Source organism: Canis aureus, chromosome 16 (assembly GCF_053574225.1).
Source record: "Canis aureus isolate CA01 chromosome 16, VMU_Caureus_v.1.0, whole genome shotgun sequence".
Taxonomy (NCBI): Eukaryota; Metazoa; Chordata; class Mammalia; order Carnivora; family Canidae; genus Canis; species Canis aureus.
The window spans coordinates 40616193-40633294 of NC_135626.1; the positions used below are offsets into that span (position 1 = coordinate 40616193).

Here is a 17102-nt window from a genome sequence, read left to right on the forward strand (position 1 = left end):
CCCGCAGACGGTTCCTATATAACTTTTATTTCTGGAAGTTAAAGTAGATACAGCAATATACAAAAACAAAACCCCACAATAATATAAATTTTTACACTATGAAGTATACATTGGAATTTGATGCGGTGACCAGGACAGCAGCACACAAACCACTGTGCAGGTAGGTGGAGCCATCTATGGGAACCCTTCAGCTGGGCTGGGGGTGGGCAGGGGGAGACGGTGGAGAGAAGGTGGGCAGGTCCTGGAGGGCTCGATGCTTGGAGGGAAGGGGTCAGAACAAGTCTCGAAGCCTCTCAGAACTTTTGCTACACTCAGAGTTTAAACCAGATACACATGCTACCTCAAAGCCATGAACTTTATAATATCTGCTCCAGAGAAGCCGGGATCCTTGCCCCAGGTCCCTCTAATCTAAATCTTCTCTCAGTTTCTGAGTTAAGCTTATTGTGAAGAGTTGCTGGAGAAGGGAGAGCTCTGTACTACCTACCGTTTCTAGGCTGAAGGACAGGGATGGCCAAGTGCAACCCCTGTTTGTCTTGGAGAGAAGGTCCTCATTCCCTTTAGTTCTGAACCTGGTGAGTATGGGCAAAACAAACAACACAGAAACTCTGACCAACCCAGATAAGGTGGTCCCGGACCACACAATCTAGTCAGGCCTCTGGGTCAGAGGAGGCCTGAATATTGGAGACCGCTCAGTGTTCTGAAATGCACAGTAAACGGGAGTTGCTGTGCCTCATCTGGGAGGCCCCAGTGGGGAGGAGACAGTCACCAGCACTGGGGGGAGGCCAGGGTACACACTCCCTCACACAAGGGATAGACCTCGAGTTTATCAGTCAGCCTTTGCCCCTGGGTTAACCAAGTGAAGAAGTGATTAGAGGTGCCTCGGGAAATCACCAAGAAACCGGGATAAGAACCGTATTCCCTGAGCTCAATTAGACCCTTGGCTGGGGCCCCACAGTCTGTGGTGGTCAACCTGTAACTCTCACCTTCTCATTCCAGGATTCCCAAAGCAAACAGGACAAGGGATCTTTAGACACTGGAAGGAGCCCTACACGAGGAGTGGGGGGGTCAGGTGGACAGGGAGGAAGGAAGGATCACTCCATCCTTTATAAGGCACCCAGAGGCAAGACCCAGGCTCTGGAACAGGAGTGGAAGTCCAGGGAGATGGGGTGGGGTCCTCTGCCCAGCCTTACCAACTGATAGGCCAACACAGTAAAGGGGAAAACAAAACAAAACAAAACTTTGTTTATTAAAAAAAGGTCTAGGTTCAGGTTGTCCTTCAACCTTCCTATTTCAAAACCAAAGGCCAAGCCACAGCTTCAGATGTCTTTTAAGGGGTGGATCTGAAGCCCATTTCAGGATTTCTATAAATTATCAGCCTGAAGAAAGCTGAATGCTTAAAGCACCAAGAAGGCTACTGACTTGTCTTAAATACAGAAAAGGCTATGCTGATACAGTGTTTTTTGCCCTTTAATTTTTTTTTTAATTTAAAAAGAAACCTATAGGGGCTGTGAAAGTCCTATCTTCTATTTGGATGTTAGCAAGGTTAAAAGTGCAATGCCAGGAGTAATGTAGCTAGAGGCATTAGCTTACAGAGACAGGCAGAGGGATGCGCGAGCACCAGGAGGCACTTGTCTAACAACACAAAGCTGCCGAGAAAGGAGGGCGGGGGAGCAAGAAAAGACCAGAACATTTCCTTTTTCTCCCTCTTGCCACCTCTTCCACATCCCCTGATCACAGTCTCTGAGAACACATTCTTATTTGCATTTAGGTAAAAGCGTATCACCCACATTCACTCATTTCTCTATTTTTTAAAAGTGCCCAGATTGCTCAAAGATAGCAGAAGAAGGAGATTTGAAAAAAAAAATCTGGAAGCACAAAGTTAGAGGAGTTTCAGACGATCTGGGGGTTGGCTGTGTAAGGGGTGATGGAACACAGGTAGGTGCCTCCGTCCAATCTCTGCAGCCTCAGCCCGCCGCTCCTCACATCGGGGAGGTAGCGCACTCCGAGGTCAACTCCATGTCGAACGTGAGGGTCTCTGGGGGGACAGACCGGGAGAGCTCGTTCAGATGCCTGAGCCCAACAGCTGGTGGGGCACACTCCTGAGGCTTGGCCACCACTGCCACCACAACCATCCAGTGTCCTTGCCGCTTATGGCCAAGACGGGGCCCGATAATCCAGATGGACTCTCCTCCCTACAGGGTCTTATCTTCTGGAAGGGCTCAGTCCCCTTCATCCCTTAACTTGTTCCTCACTGTCCATGTGTAAAGAAGATCTAAAGCTGTCCTGTTCAATGCGGCAGCCTGGAGCCACAGGTGGCTACTGAACATCAAAATGTGGCTAGTGCCAATCGAGATGGGTCGTTGCTGTAAAACACCCAGCAGGTTTCAAAGATTTAGTACCCCCTCAAAAAACCTCATTAACTTTTTCTTATGTGTTAAGATGCTAGTATTGGGGATTTATTGGGTTACAGAAAAGATATTATTGACGTTAACCTCACTGTTTCTTATTGCTATTTCCCATGTTGCTACTAGGAAATTTGCACTCACAGGCATGGTGCGCATTTGGTTTCTAAGGGAAAGTGTTGCTGTACAGCCTCTTTCTACCAGTGCATGGGGGGCCAGCTCTGGGCTGGCTGGCCACACAAAGGGGACAGACTTCCCTCCTAAGGCCCAAGTCTGTCACCAAACACTCACCGAACTGCCCTCCTGCTGAGGGCTCAGCACCTTCACCATTATTTCCAAACTGCATCAATGAATCTAAAGTGCGGGGGGACATCGGCAGGTCAATGGTATTGCTGCACGTCGTTCTGTAGGAAATGGGGAGCAGCAGGAGGGGAAAGGGCCGGGTTGACAAGACACAATGGAGAAAAAAAAAAAAAGAACAAAACACACACACACAAGCCATCAAACTCTGGTCTCCAACAGAAAAATAAAAGCTCAAGCTTTTTAAACACGCAAGATCACTTTGAGTACTACACAGAGCCCAGGGCATTCGGGCCCTTCACAGGGTAGCTCTCACCCAGTGTCCTACTCCCAGGATAACTGAGGACACCAGAAATGAAGGCCAAATTGAGAAGGGAAGCCACTTACGGTGTCACACAGATAAACTTGGTCTTCAGGTATGGGGCAGCACCTGGGAAGAAGAGAAGTGGGACTTACTAATTGCGACCCCACTGTGGGTAGAGGGCAGGAGGAAGCTGGCTGCCTCACGGCGCTGGCTGACATGCATCTCACCTCATCCTGGAGCAGAGGTTGTTTTGAACCCCATCTCCCCTCAGGGCTGCCCGCCCACCACCCTGTATGACTTGGGGTTCCAGCGAGGAGCTTGCAGCTTGGCAGGTGAACTTTTTCCATAAAGCCTTCCTGACGTGCAGAGACTTTTCAGCACACCCTGGTCCCACCTGAGCCTAGAACCTTGCGTTCATTCTTTCCCTAGATGATGTGAGCACTGACCTGCCTGCATGTGATCTGAGGACTGTGTTCTGGCCTGGCTGAGTCTTTTAGATAACGTCTCTGCAGGTGGGATTGGAGCCTATCCTGTCTGGGCTCTGATACCACAGTCCTGCTCAGATGCCAAAGTCGCCAAGTCTTGAAGAGAATGGGGAAATTGCTCGTGCTGTTCGGAAAGGCCCAGAGTCACACCTTTCATTCCTAATGGGCATCCATCTGCCTCTACTACTTTTCAGATGAGCTATATTAGTAACTCCCCATTTGGATAGTGAAATCACACAAAAAGCAGCCTCTCTCTTAAGGGAGCCTGCCTGGTGTGGCAGTACCATCCACTCTGGGCTGAAGACAGGGGGCCTCATTATGTCTCCCACAGCTAAGACACCCAGGGCAAAGCACTTTCTCCTCTAAAAGGGAGGGGAAGAGGGAGGTGCCCATCTCTGTCATTTATAATTTATCTTTTAAACATTTTATTTGACAGAGAGAGTGCATATGCATGTGTGCACAAATAGGCAGAGGGAGAGGGAGAAGCAGACTCCTCACTGAGCAGAGCCCAATGCGAGGCTCGATCCCAGGACCCTGGGATGATGACGTGAGCCAAAGGCAGACGCTTAACTGACAAGAGCCACCCAGGCGCCCCGGTCATTTATAATTCTTATTCCGTAGTTAGAAATGTGAGGACTGGAATAAATGAATTTAGGTGCTGAATCTTTACACCAAGAGGTCAAGGAGCTTGGAGACACTGGCATGAAATCTGAGGGATTCAGGTGAGCAAATCACTTAGGAGGTGTGAGCCAGGGGTGGGGTAGGTGTGGGGTGGGCCAAGAGCAGCACAACTGTAAAGCTTGTGGTTTATAGAGAGACTAAGGAGGCAGAAAGTATGCTGACAATCTGAGAAAAGCCATTGTCAGGGGGTCACTAGACTGCCTTCCAAGGTTATCTGGGGCCAAGAAATAGATTCACATGGTGCAGAATCCAAAGACACTACCCAGGCAGGGTTCTGGTGTCATAAATCCACTGTGGCATAGACCTGAGGGGAGCTGACATCCCTGACAGAAAAGGATTTAGTTCCTCAGTGATCAGATAGCAGAGAAAATGAGCCTCGGCCTGAGATTCAGCAAGACCAGAAACAGAGGAGAGCCCAGACTCGAAGCGGAGCTATGGCTGCGTACAAGGTTGTCAACATACTTCATCCATTTTGTAAGGTAAGGGGGCTTTTGTTTCTAAGAGAGGACTTTCTCCTTCAAGCCATTGAGGGGTCTGGTGGAGAAGTAAGGAGGAAAGAAGAGACCTGGGAAGATGATCTGTCCCTGGGGACAAAAATATTTTCATAATGGAAATCAAGAGGAAATGATGGGCACAGACCCATCTCCCAGAGGACTCCCACTTTAATGCAGGCACTCCTGTAGCACTGGGCCCATCCCCTCGTCATGCTCCCACCACACCAAGCCCTCCAGTGCCCACTGCCTACACTCGCCTCCCCAGGAGGTGGGCAGAGCACTCAAGTAATTGGTTCCTTTCTCATGCCTGGAGTCTTGCCCCTGAGAAAACACCGGTGACTATAGGCAGGAAAGGACCTTGCCTCCCGGTCACGCAGGATGGCTGATGATAATGGAGGGCATGGCCTCAGATTGGGAACTTGGATCATGAAAGCAAAATGAGCCAAAGGACCAGCACTTGGACCTAAATGTCCTCTGCAAAAGGAACAAAGAGTAGTGTGTCGAGGCTGATAAACAGATCTCCCAACTGAAGCACGGCTGCAAAGCAAGATAAGTAGCAGACAGGAAGTGAGAGTTAGCTCTCCTATAGTATGAACAAAACCCAGCACTAGAGCAGAGAAATGAGGGAAGCCAATTATCAAGTAACTCAAATTCCCTCTTCCAAGTCCCAGTCTTCCCCCATCCCAAGAAATTCCTCAGAGGGGATTCCTAGGAAAAGGTGGGTGTGTGCGTGCTTGAGGTCCTTACATAAAAACAGTTTTTCCAAAAGCAACTGGGGTAGGGAAGCTACCCTCAAAGGATGACTTTAAGCAGCCCCCAGAAGGCTCTCTTATTAAGGGAAGTGAAATAAAAACAAAGAATGGCAAATCATAGATTCCCCATCAGGATATGGATGGAGAAGAACCCAGGGAGCCAAAGAAGCAAATTCGGATGGGACAGACTAGCAGAGCCCCCCCTCCGCACTGATGACAACACTAACCCTTACAAGCTTACTGTGGAACAATGTCTACAGACTTACAGAAACACCTGTGCTCTTGCACATTACACAACCACTTATTTCAATCACTCTGCATCCCATCCTGCGCCCTCCCACCGGTTATAGGTTCCCCTTCAATCACCACTCCCCCACTGCCTCTGCTTATAAACCGTAAACCACGTTTCAGTGCTGCTAACACTCATTTCCTCCAGAAAGCTTTTCTCCATCCCACTCGACACTGCTCACATTGTTCAGTGATGGGGAAAAGGAAATACACTAGACTCAAGTCTGAGTCGCAAACCTTCCAGCAGCTACCGTGTAAGAAGTGTGGTGCTGGCTGGACATCCTGTTACTAAAGAGTCCTGTCCTCACTCTCACTCTTTCTTGGTGGCAATTTAGATGTTTGGGTGTGTATGTGCTTATTTCTCCCTTTAGTCTGGCAGGTTCCCTGTGGGGCAGAGACAAGTGACTCTGACTCCTCTCCTCTCTCCAACCCCATCAGCCACCCCAAAAAAGCACTCATTACAAAGTTCTTTCCCACAAAGAGGAATAAAGATCACCAGACTCTTTGGGCATTTACCTGTTTGTACGCCTGGGATCCTGCAATTTCCCACTTTTCCCAGAATTAAATGCCAGCCTCGGAAAATCAACAACTACCTGGGTCGGCTTCAGGATGTTCCTGGCTCTCTGGTCGACAGTACTTTCCAAATGCCTCTTCCTTAGGAATGTCGGGGTAGAGATAGACCAGTGGAGACACCAGGATGTTGGTAGCATCCATGATCTTATAGCCCATGATGATTTCAGCAAACGACATGTTGTTCAGCTGTTGCTTGGTATATGGTTCCACCGACTGGATCTGGGTCTTACCTGTCATGGGATATTGTAAGGGAAGATAAGGGAACCTATGGCCAGGTAATCTCAGAGAAAACAACCTGATTTATTTTTCCTCGAAAGGGAAAGACTTATGCCAACCTAGCTCCGGAGCCCTGAATATCCTGTTCAATAACCTGGCACTATGGAAATGTTCAGTTGGCTTCTGGAGAGACTACCCAGTTGGGTCGTAGGCAATATACCTGAAAACTACTCGTGTGAGATATATTAACAGGGTAGGTAAGCAAGGAGATGAAGAATGAGATTTAAACTGCTAGGCAAATATTAGACCCTGGAGCAAACAAAACAAAACTTGCAAACAATCCTCCAGTTGAAAGAATTTGGAGAAAAGAAGTCACTGAAGTATTTTACAAGCCCGTGACAGGGGAGTGTGAAGCCATCTCTGCCCACTAGGGGGCAGTAGGTGCTTGAAACTAGTAGTAACCAAGGCGGGGAGGCAACTGCCACTAGGTGGGGTGGGTGAGAGTCAAACTTACCGCTGATGTCCTTCTCCACCCAAGTGAAGGTGACACCTCCTTCTTTGCTGCTTTCACTGAACCGTAGCAGGAAGGTGCCTGGGGGCTTTGTGCTCAGGATGGCCCGCTCCCGCTCCTTACTGATAAAACCCATTATGTATCTGGAGCCAAAGAAGAGCAACCAGATGTGAGCTGATAGGGTCCCCACCACCAGCCTGCTGAGGGAGCAAGTGACTTGTTACACATGTGCACTCCACCAGACACAAAAGTTTCAACCTACCCTTCATTCCAAAGAGCCAGGATATACTTTTTCACGAGGTCAATGATATTGTCTAGCCAAACCCAGAAGGAGAAGCCTTTGCCAGCCATGTTTTCCTAAAGAAAAGAATAATGGGAAAGCCAAGTCTACCCTTCCAGTCTTTTCCTTCCCAGGGGCACCATGCCACCAAAATCCCCAGGCCCATCTCCCCTCAAGTAGGTCCTACTGGCCTCCAGACCATGAGTCTTCAAGCCCAGTGCCATCCAGGACAACCTCACAGGTGTGCATTCACTCCCACTCCCAATCCATAAGGATTTAATAAAATAGCTTACTTTGCAAAATTTAGCCCACGTAATCTGACACCCTGAGTAGTTCACACCAGGTCCTGAAGGAAAAGAACAAATAAAACAGTGTAATTTTCAGCTTTGAATCAAGATCTTAGGATTGTAACACAACATACATTCACACACATCTGTCCCACAATGGGCCGAGCAACCATCGGTTTTCATGTGTTTGCAGGTCCCTACAGTAGAGGGCATGTATGTGCACATACGTGCGTATACACACCTACACCCTCACAAAACCCCATCATCATTTGATCACCTGAGGGGTTGTTTAGCCTCGCAGAGGTGGTGGATGACATAGCAAGTCTCTCCCTGCTACTCACATACCACCTCTTCTTGGTCTTGTGTGGTGGACAGGGGACCAGCAGCACACAGTAATAAGCTGACAGAATTAGAGGGGCAAGTTTGGGGACAGCACAGGATAAAGCTACTTATAGTCCAGGTAGCATGTAAAATAGTGCATGAAATTTTTTTCAGGAGAAAAACATAAAAAACAAGCCTCTCCAGTTTATTGAAGAAACAGACATGGATGTCAAGCTTTCATCTCCACCTTCTAACATGCACTTAAAAAATATCTTCCTAAGGTTAGATGAAGCTGTGCTCTGAACGGGGTGAGGAGTCCAGCCACCAAGAGAAAAGAAATCTGCCTCTTACCTCAGAAATGACGACCATGAGGCAAGCTGCCTCTGCATCCTTCCACTCGCCCCCCAAAACTGCTGGAGCACATGTTTTTCTGACCCCAGCACAGTGCCTTGCTCAGCAAATTTTCCTGAATGAATAGCCCCACGGGCCAGATTCCTTCTCTGAGGAGGGCAGCAGGGAAAAGAGGGAAAATGCTAACCTAAGAGTTTCTCTGCCAGCGTAGTCAACTGCTCGATGCTCAGTCCTCGCTTTGTGGTGGAGGAGAACTGCCAGCTCAGCACCTCAGCCACTTGATCCCAGGTTCCAATCGGGGGCTTGGTGAAAAAGTTCACGTTCTGTTCAAAATGACATATTTGCTCATTGGGATGAGACAGCGGCGCCTGATGACCTACACGAGGGACCACAACAATGGTTTCCAGAGGACGGGCACCTACCTTGGGGTTGCTGGTCAGCATGTTGTACCACAGGATTGATGCCCAGGCATTTGGCATCTGACAGATATTCGAGATCACCACAACTGGCAAGGAGTGGGTCTGTGGAGAAAATGGAGAATGAATTGGGGAGGACCCTCACAGTTTTGAACATCTCTTTAGCCATAACTGCACGTTTGGGAATAAAAGGATGTGCCATGAACCACACCTACTGTCAACTTTTGGGGAGGAGTGTGGCTGAGTCAGCTCAACACCAAGAGTGGAAAGAATGCCAAACATGGGTCACAGGACATAATCAGGAACTTGAAAATCAGACTTGCTCAAAGTCAGACTCACAGTCCACAGATTCCACATTTAGAAAACCTGGAAGGCATTCTCTGAGAACTGAAGCTACATTTACCCATTAAACAGAGAGCTCCCAGTAGTCAAAGACAAAGCTTTCTTTGCGTATATCTTGAACTTAAAATCAAGAAAGTTGGTAAAACAGAATGCAAATGCCATGGTTTCCTGTATCCTAAAGACATTGGTTTAAGTCTAAAGACTGTTTTGCTCAAACTTTATAAAGTCAACTCTAATTTTTAAATGCAGATTTTCATATCAAGTTTGCTGAAAGCTGACTTTATAGTTGACCCTTGAACAACATGGCTTTGAACTACGTAAGTCCACTTACACGTGGATGATTTGGTTTATTTGATAGAGTACAGTGCTGTAAATGCATTTTCTCTTATGATTTTCTTAGCAATATTATCTTTTCTCCAGCTTACATTATCATAGGAATATATAAAACATACAAAATGTGTGTTAATAGACTATGTTATCAGTAAGGCTTCCAGTCAGCAACAGGCTACTAGTAGTTAAGTTTGGCGGGGGGAGTCAAAAGTTACACAGATTTTCAACTGGGCAGGGGGTTGATGCCCCTAACACCTGTGTTGTTTGATGGTCAACTGTGCATCTTCTAAGCACCCACGCAAAACTTTACTGGTATACTCTGGAGTTTTTGGAGAAAAACAAGTGAAAACAAACACAGTGCTGAGCAAAGAGTCATCATCACTCTACCTTCTGTAGAAAAAAATCCCAACTACAAGTTCTTGTCCTGAATCACCCTTGCAGACAGCCCTGTCCCGACTCTGCAGCAGAACTCACCTCAAGGTCAATCTTGAGGCCTTGGTGATACACCTCCGTCTCAAAGGTGATCAGGTGCAGCTCCTCAGTGACAATCAGGGAGGCCTACAATAACAAGAAGGACACACCCCCTTCCTCAGAGAGAACAGTCCTGGATACTAACAGCCACAGCTGAGGAGAGTGACATGCCACAGCCACACTATACCATGAAGGGTAATCCACCAGGAGGCCATGGACACGCAGCCAGGGAGACCACTCTCAGTACATATGCCCTTCAACTCTAAGTGCTATGATCTTCAACCTCATCTTTTTTGTTTTTTAAAGATTTTATTAATTTTTTCATGAGAGACACAGAGCGAGAGAGAGAGAGACATAGGCAGAAGGAGAAGCAGGCTCCCTGCGGGGAGCCTGATGTGGGACTCCATCCCAGGACCCCAGGATCATGACCTGAGCCAAAGGCAGACGCTCAACCACTGAGCCACTCAGGCATCCCTTCAACCTCATCTTTTACAGGTTTTATTATAATGGTACAGACCCAATAGGTTATTTATAAGATGGGCAAGGCACAAAGAATAACAAAACAATGCAGGGGATCCCTGGGTGGCTCAGCGGTTTAGCGCCTGCCTTTGGCCCAGAGCACGATCCTGGAGTCCTGGGATTGAGTCCCACATCGGGCTCCGAGGCATGGAGCCTGCTTCTCCCTCCTCCTGTGTCTCTGCCTCTCTCTCTCTCTCTATCATAAATAAATAAATCTTAAACAAAACAAAACAAAACAAAACAATGCACACCTATACCCATGATCCAGTTTAAGGAAAAGATCATTACTACTGAGGTTCCCAGGGTGCACTTCCCATCCTTGTCCCTCCTCCCTTAGATGTAACTGCTATTTTGTCTTTGGGGTTTATCATTTCCTAGCTTAGCTTTGCTTTGCTTTGCCTGTCTGCCTACCTTCCTTCCTTCCTTTCAAAAATTTTTTTTATTTGAGAGAGAGAATGAGGAAGTGAGACAAAAAGCATGAGCAGGGGGAGAGGGAGAAAGAAGCAGGCTACCCACTGAGTGGGGAACCCGACCTAGGGCTAGATTCCAGTTCCCTGGGATCATGACCTGAGCCAAAGGCAGATGCTTAACCAAGTGAGCCACCCAGGAGCCCCTTTTTCCTAGCTTTTCTTTATGGCTTTACCATATCTATATCGCTACATAATGTATACATTGTTTAGTTTTAGATGTTTGTGAATCTTCTACATATGGAAACATACTATGTGTTAGTGACTCACTTCTGCATGCCTCACTTTTTGTGTCCATGGTTGTGTGAATACGCTGGTAATTCATTTTCACAGCTATAGCATTTCACCATATGGCTCTACCGCAAATCCTTTAGCTACTCTAGTGGTGATGATGGTTTATATTTAGGACCTACCATCAGGCTGCTGTGACATCTCGTACATGTCTCCTAGTACATATGTGCAAAGATTTCTCTATTGTTAAACCCTGGGAGGGATCCCTGGGTGGCTCAGTGGTTTAGCGCCTGCCTTCGGACCTGGGCGTGATCCTGGAGTCCTGGGATTGAGTCCTGCATTGGGCTTCCTGCATGGAGCCTGCTTCTCCCTCTGCCTGTATCTCTGCCTCTGTCTCTCATGAATAAATAAATAAAATCTTAAAAAAAAAAAAAACACCCTGGGAGTGGCATTGCTGGTTTATAGGGTATGTTCATTTGTTATAATGCCAAATTGTTTTCTGAAGTGACAATTTATACTCCCACCAGCAATATAGCAACCTAATTTTCACTAAGACTTCCAGTGAATTCTCAGAAACACAATTCCAATTCGTTTTTTTTCCAATTCATTTTTAAAACACTTTTTACACTATAAAAATAATATACATGCAGTGTAAAAATACAGATATTGCAGAGATAGAATAGTCTTGGATACTAACAGCATTACAAAAATACATAAACACTGTTCAGTATACAAAGTTCCTTGAGAACTTTGTGATGCACACATGAATAGACAAAAAAAAGTATAGCATACTTTTTAAACAGATACACCAATATACTACTCAAATTATCTTGCATCTTGTTTTTTCTTTTTTTCTTTTAAGTGGGTTCCACACCCAGTGTGGGGCTTGAACTCACAATCCTGAGATCAAGAGTTTCATGCTCTACCCACTGAGCCAGCCAGGTGCCTGCATCTTGCTTTTTCTAAACAAATATGCCACATACATTGTTCTATGTTGTTGCACATAGATCACTCTTTATAGTCAAGTACTATAAATTCACTTTTTTTTTTTAAGGTATTCTATATTTTAGAGAAGGGAAAAATGGCCCAGGGCATAAACATCAGAAAAAGAACAGGGGGGCAGCCCTGGTGGTGCAGCGGTTTAGTGCTGCCTGCAGCCTGGGGTGTGATCCTGGAAACCCAGAATCGAGTCCCACGTCGGGCTCCCTGCATGGAGCCTGCTTCTCCCTCTGCCTGTGTCTCTGCCTCTCTCTCTCTCTCTCTCTCTCTCTCAAATAAATAAATAAAATATTAAAAAAAAAGAAAAGAAAAAGAACAGGGTGTCACAATCTTTTAAAAAGATTAAAAACTAGTTCCTGGTCACATTTACCTATTTCTTTTTTTAAAAGTTTATTCTTGACACTAAGAATCCAATAACCTGAATCCAAGGGAGGAAGACAATAAGAGAAATAGGGGGACCAGTTTGATTCTTTTTCTTTTTCTTAGATGTTTAACTCTGATCTATTACAACCTTCTATGCCACCTCAGTGAGAAAAACAGGTCACTAAAAAATGGAGCCAAGCAGCCTCTGCTGGCAGAAGTTGGAAGGGGAATTTGGAAAGCCCCAGGCAAGGTGGAAAGCTTCTTTTCTATTAAATGGGTGTGGGTAAGTCAGCCAGGGACTTTCCACTCCTTAAAGATGAGCCAACTCCCGCCAACTCCTGAGACACTCAAGGAAATGCTCTAAGCTGGAGAACTCCATAGCAGATGTGACTTCTGACTATGTCATTTTGACCTGTGATGATTTTTCTGTATGACTACAGCTTCACCATGGGTCAGTATCTCCAATTCTGGGCAATAAGAAGGCACCTGTTCTCTTTCCATCAAAGAAAACCCTCCCAGTTGGCTTTCATTCCCAAGAAAACTTACATCACAGTTGGCTCGGCCCCCATTACCACATCTTTGCTCTCTCAGGGTCTGTAAGAAAAGCAGAGCACCTGAGTCATGTGAGGCTCTCCACTACCACCCTCTCCCTCTGCCAGAGGCCCTTGGAGACCAGGATCCAGGCTTCTGCCTCATACCAGGTGTTTGAATTCTGCAGACAGGCTGCCGTTGTTGGACTCTTCCATGTTCATCACTTTTGTGTTTGTGCCCAGAATGTTAAATTTCCGAGATCTGAATCACAGGAGAAAAACCAACCACACAGGTGACTGAGTAGCCAGAGGACAGAGTTAGATTAAATAGATCAAAAGGAAGCCTCTGGGCTGAACTTACCCTCTGAGAGCTGCGACATCCCCAGAGTCTCTGTTAAGAATATAAACTGGTGTTAATAAAACTGGCTCCGTGTTTTTTCAAAAAGTCTACTTTGAATACTATAATTTACTTTGCTGGAAAAATCACTGTTCTCCCAGGAATTTCTGTAAACAATTCAACTACATTTCATATATGAAATACGACAACCCTCTACATACCTACCCGGCGTCAACTCCTCCTTCGCAATAGACCCTTGGTTCTGCTCAAGTATCCTGCTCAGGATCCTTCCAGGGGATCCTGATCATTAAGCACATCAGATCACAGCATGTCTACAGTGCAGTGCTCCTGGGGTGAGGATGTACCTACCCTGTCTCATGCAGACTGGGAAGGAATTACAACCCAGGGTGGATTTACTTTCCATAGCTTCAACTGAACATGAGCAAGGAAGCATGGATTCTTAACTACTACAAGCAACCATACTGCAACTCAGAAGGGAACCTTACAAAGCTGGTGATACTTATGATGGCAGAGAAGGCAGACGGAAGTTTCTGGGTCCTGGGTGACATAAGTGAGTCACTAATCTCACCGTCAGGAACTTGCCCTCACTCTGCATTTCCAGTTACACTGGGCTGCAAATTTCCTTATTAATGAAGCCACACTGGGTTTTCTGTAAAGGTTTACTATTACCCACAACTCAGATCATCCCATTTCATGTTAGCTGGAAACAGTCCTCCCACTACATCCACCATCTTTCAGCTCTATGTGTTTGAATATATAGGGTTTGTTTTTTTTTTTTAAGATTTTATTTATTTATTCATGAGAGACACACACAGAGAGAGGCAGAGACACGGGCAGAGGGAGAAACAGGCTCCATGCAGGGAGCCCCATGTGGGACTCAATCCCGGGTCTCCGGAATCACACTCTGAGCTAAAGGTAGATGCGCAAACGCTAAGCCACTCAGGTGTCCCTATATTTTTTTATATAGTCACATTTTTCAGTCTTTTCCTTTCTTCTTTTTTTTCCTTTCTTCTTTTTGTTATTCTAGTAGTTTTAAAAGTGCTTATCCATTGCTATCTATGTACTAATATATCTACACATTTATTAAATAAAACATTTCATGTGGGCTTACAGATTAAAACTGATCAAATTCTGGGGTGCCTGAGTGGCTCAGTTGGTTAAGTATCTGCCTTTGGCTCAGGTCATGATTCCAGGGTCCTGGGATTGAGCCCTGCTGGGATTGAGCTTGCTTCTCCCTCTCCCTCTGCTGCTCCCCCTGCTTGTACTCTCTGTCACTCTCAAAAGAGTGCTCATTCTCTCAAATAAATAAATAAAATAGATCAAATTTTAAACCATTTAGAAGGTATCTTTCCCTATATCACATTTTAAAACTTAAGAGTCCTTTTACCAGGAAATTCCCCTCATTTTCCACCTGGATCTCCTTTTTATTTTATTAAAAAAATATTTTAATCATTTATTTAACAGAGAGAGAGAGAGAGTGAGAGAGAGAGAGAGAGAACACAAGCAGGCAGAGGGAAAGCAGACCCTCTGCTGAGCAAGGGGCCCCACATGCGGCTTGTTCCCAGGACCCCGGGATCATGATCCAAGCTGAAGGTAGAAGCTTAACTGACTGAGCCACCCAGGCACCCTTAGATTTCCTTTTTAGAAAAAAAACTTTTTGTATTATAGCTTTGATACATAAATGATGAATAATAAAGTGCACTATTGAAAATGTATTTGGATAAGGTCTGACATATCTATACGTGTTATAAATACCTGTGAAATCATCAGCCTAAACAAGATATTGAACATATCCATCATCACCAAAGTTTCCCCAAGTCCATTTGTAATCCATTCCCAAATCCCACACTCCATCCACCTGTCCCCAGGTAACCACTGATATATTTTCAATCACTATAGATTCATTTGCATTTCTAGAATTCTATAGAAATGGAAACTAAAGTATGTACTTTTCTTGGTTTGGCTTCTTTCATTCAGTGTAATTATTTTGAGATTTCTTATGTGTTGCAATTGTCAGTAGCTCATTCCTCTTTATCGGTAAATGATATTTTATTTATTTATTTATTTATTTATTTATTTATTTATTTATTTTTAAGATTTTATTTATTTATTCATAGAGACACACACACAGAGAGAGAGAGAGAGAGAGAGAGAGAGGCAGAGACATAGGCAGAGGGAGAAGCAGGCTCCATGCAGGGAGCCTGACGTGGGACTCGATCCCGGGTCTCCAGGATCACGGCCCGGGCTGCAGGCGGCGCTAAACCACTGTGCCACTGGGGCTGCCCTGATATTCCATTTATAGATATACCACAAATCATGAAGCTCCAGTGGTATGGTTAGTGTATGTTTATACATATGCCACAAACTGTTTATTCATTCACCTATTTTTTCAATTATCATTTTTAAAATTCATTCACCTATTAACGGACATTTGTGTATAGCCCTTTGTGTGGACATATGCTTTCACTTCTCTTGGGTTAATACCTAGGAATAGAATAGTAAGCTCACAGGGTAGGTACATGTTTAACTTCGTAGGAAACTGCCAAAGTCTTTTCCAAAGTGGTCCCACCATTTTGCGATTTTACCATCATTATATTACACATTCACCTATGCTTTTAAGATCATTAAACATATAAATACATCTGATGGACAACAAAAAATAAAACATTAATTTATCATTCAAATCTTCCACCTCCCCCTCAGTATCAGGTTTTCCCATAATTAATTCCTGAATAATCCATCCTTTACTCAGTGATTTGAGATATCACTTTAAACGTATATTAATTCTTTCTATAAATTTGAAGTCTATTTCTGGACATAAGGTTTTGTTTTAATGATCGATCAATTTATTCCTGCCCTAGTAACACACTCATATAGTAACTGAAACTTTGTGATACATTTTAGTATCTGGCAAGGCATCTTCCTACACCATTCCTATTTATCTTTATTCATTAAAAATTTTTTTTGAAAGTGGAATGGTGGTTGCTAGGGGCTGGGAGGACAGGGAAACGGGAATTTGTTATTTAATGGTTGGAAAGTTTCCATGTTGCAAGATGAAGTTCTGGAGATCCGTTGCACAACAATGTGAATATATGTAACACTATACACTTATAAATGATTAAAATGGTAAATTTTATGTTAAAATTTTTACCATAATTTTAAATAAATAAATAAATAAATCCTTTAAAAAAACAATGTTTGGCTATTTTTCTCATCTAAGATACAGCTTGAAGAGCAAGTCAAGAGTTAAGAAATTCTATACGTATTTTGCTTATGCCACATTAACCTTCTCAAGAAGGATCAACATCTTTATAATAAAAGTCTGCAGGTAAAAAATTAAAGAAAAAGGAGGACCCAGGGTCACAATAGCAATCACAACTCATATCTGTACCACCAGCTTTGTGGTTTTTTGTTCAGGCATGCAAATGACAATGAACTGCAAGACTTTTGAAAACTTCTATTCAAAAAATGAAGATCCCCAAATGGAGATAAAGCCTCTAAGTTCACATGATAATTATCCAAGTTCTCATTTCTGTCCCTCATTTGAAAAAAGAAAAAAAAAAAAGCTAACATACAGAGTACTTACTTGTCAATGCACACTTTAATTTTAAGCTGATAATTTAACTCCGGGAATTTGACCAGCAATCTATTTCAAAAGAAAGTGGGAGGGAAAGTTTTTGAGTAAAGAAAAAAATATATCAGTTTTAAAAACAAGTCAATAGGCTCCACCACTAACTCCTACTCAAAGGAATACAGAATTCATAACCCTTCATTTCTAAAAGGTGAATAAAACACAATCCCAGATTCCTCTTCCTACTAGTGACATCTTTG

General features: G+C 44.5%; 1 protein-coding gene across 5 annotated transcripts in view; it reads right to left on the reverse strand.

Moving 5' to 3' along the window:
• Nucleotides 1–6: 6 nt before the first annotated feature.
• STAT3 (signal transducer and activator of transcription 3) overlaps nt 7–17102 on the reverse strand; it is a 74749-nt gene continuing 57653 nt past the window's right edge. For 2 of the 5 annotated variants that reach the window (XM_077853283.1, XM_077853282.1), the window contains exons 11-24: nt 16858–16917; nt 13275–13304; nt 13082–13175; nt 12930–12977; nt 9808–9891; nt 8668–8766; nt 8433–8568; nt 7580–7632; nt 7269–7363; nt 7010–7149; nt 6297–6509; nt 3090–3132; nt 2694–2806; nt 7–2035 (exon numbers count right to left, since the gene is read on the reverse strand). In XM_077853283.1, coding sequence (XP_077709409.1) covers nt 1980–2035; nt 2694–2806; nt 3090–3132; nt 6297–6509; nt 7010–7149; nt 7269–7363; nt 7580–7632; nt 8433–8568; nt 8668–8766; nt 9808–9891; nt 12930–12977; nt 13082–13175; nt 13275–13304; nt 16858–16917 — 1264 coding nt within the window. In that variant the 3' untranslated portion in view covers nt 7–1979. The remainder of the gene's footprint in view (nt 2036–2693; nt 2807–3089; nt 3133–6296; nt 6510–7009; nt 7150–7268; nt 7364–7579; nt 7633–8432; nt 8569–8667; nt 8767–9807; nt 9892–12929; nt 12978–13081; nt 13176–13274; nt 13305–16857; nt 16918–17102) is intronic. The other 3 variants (XM_077853286.1, XM_077853284.1, XM_077853285.1) reach the window with 3 other exon arrangements.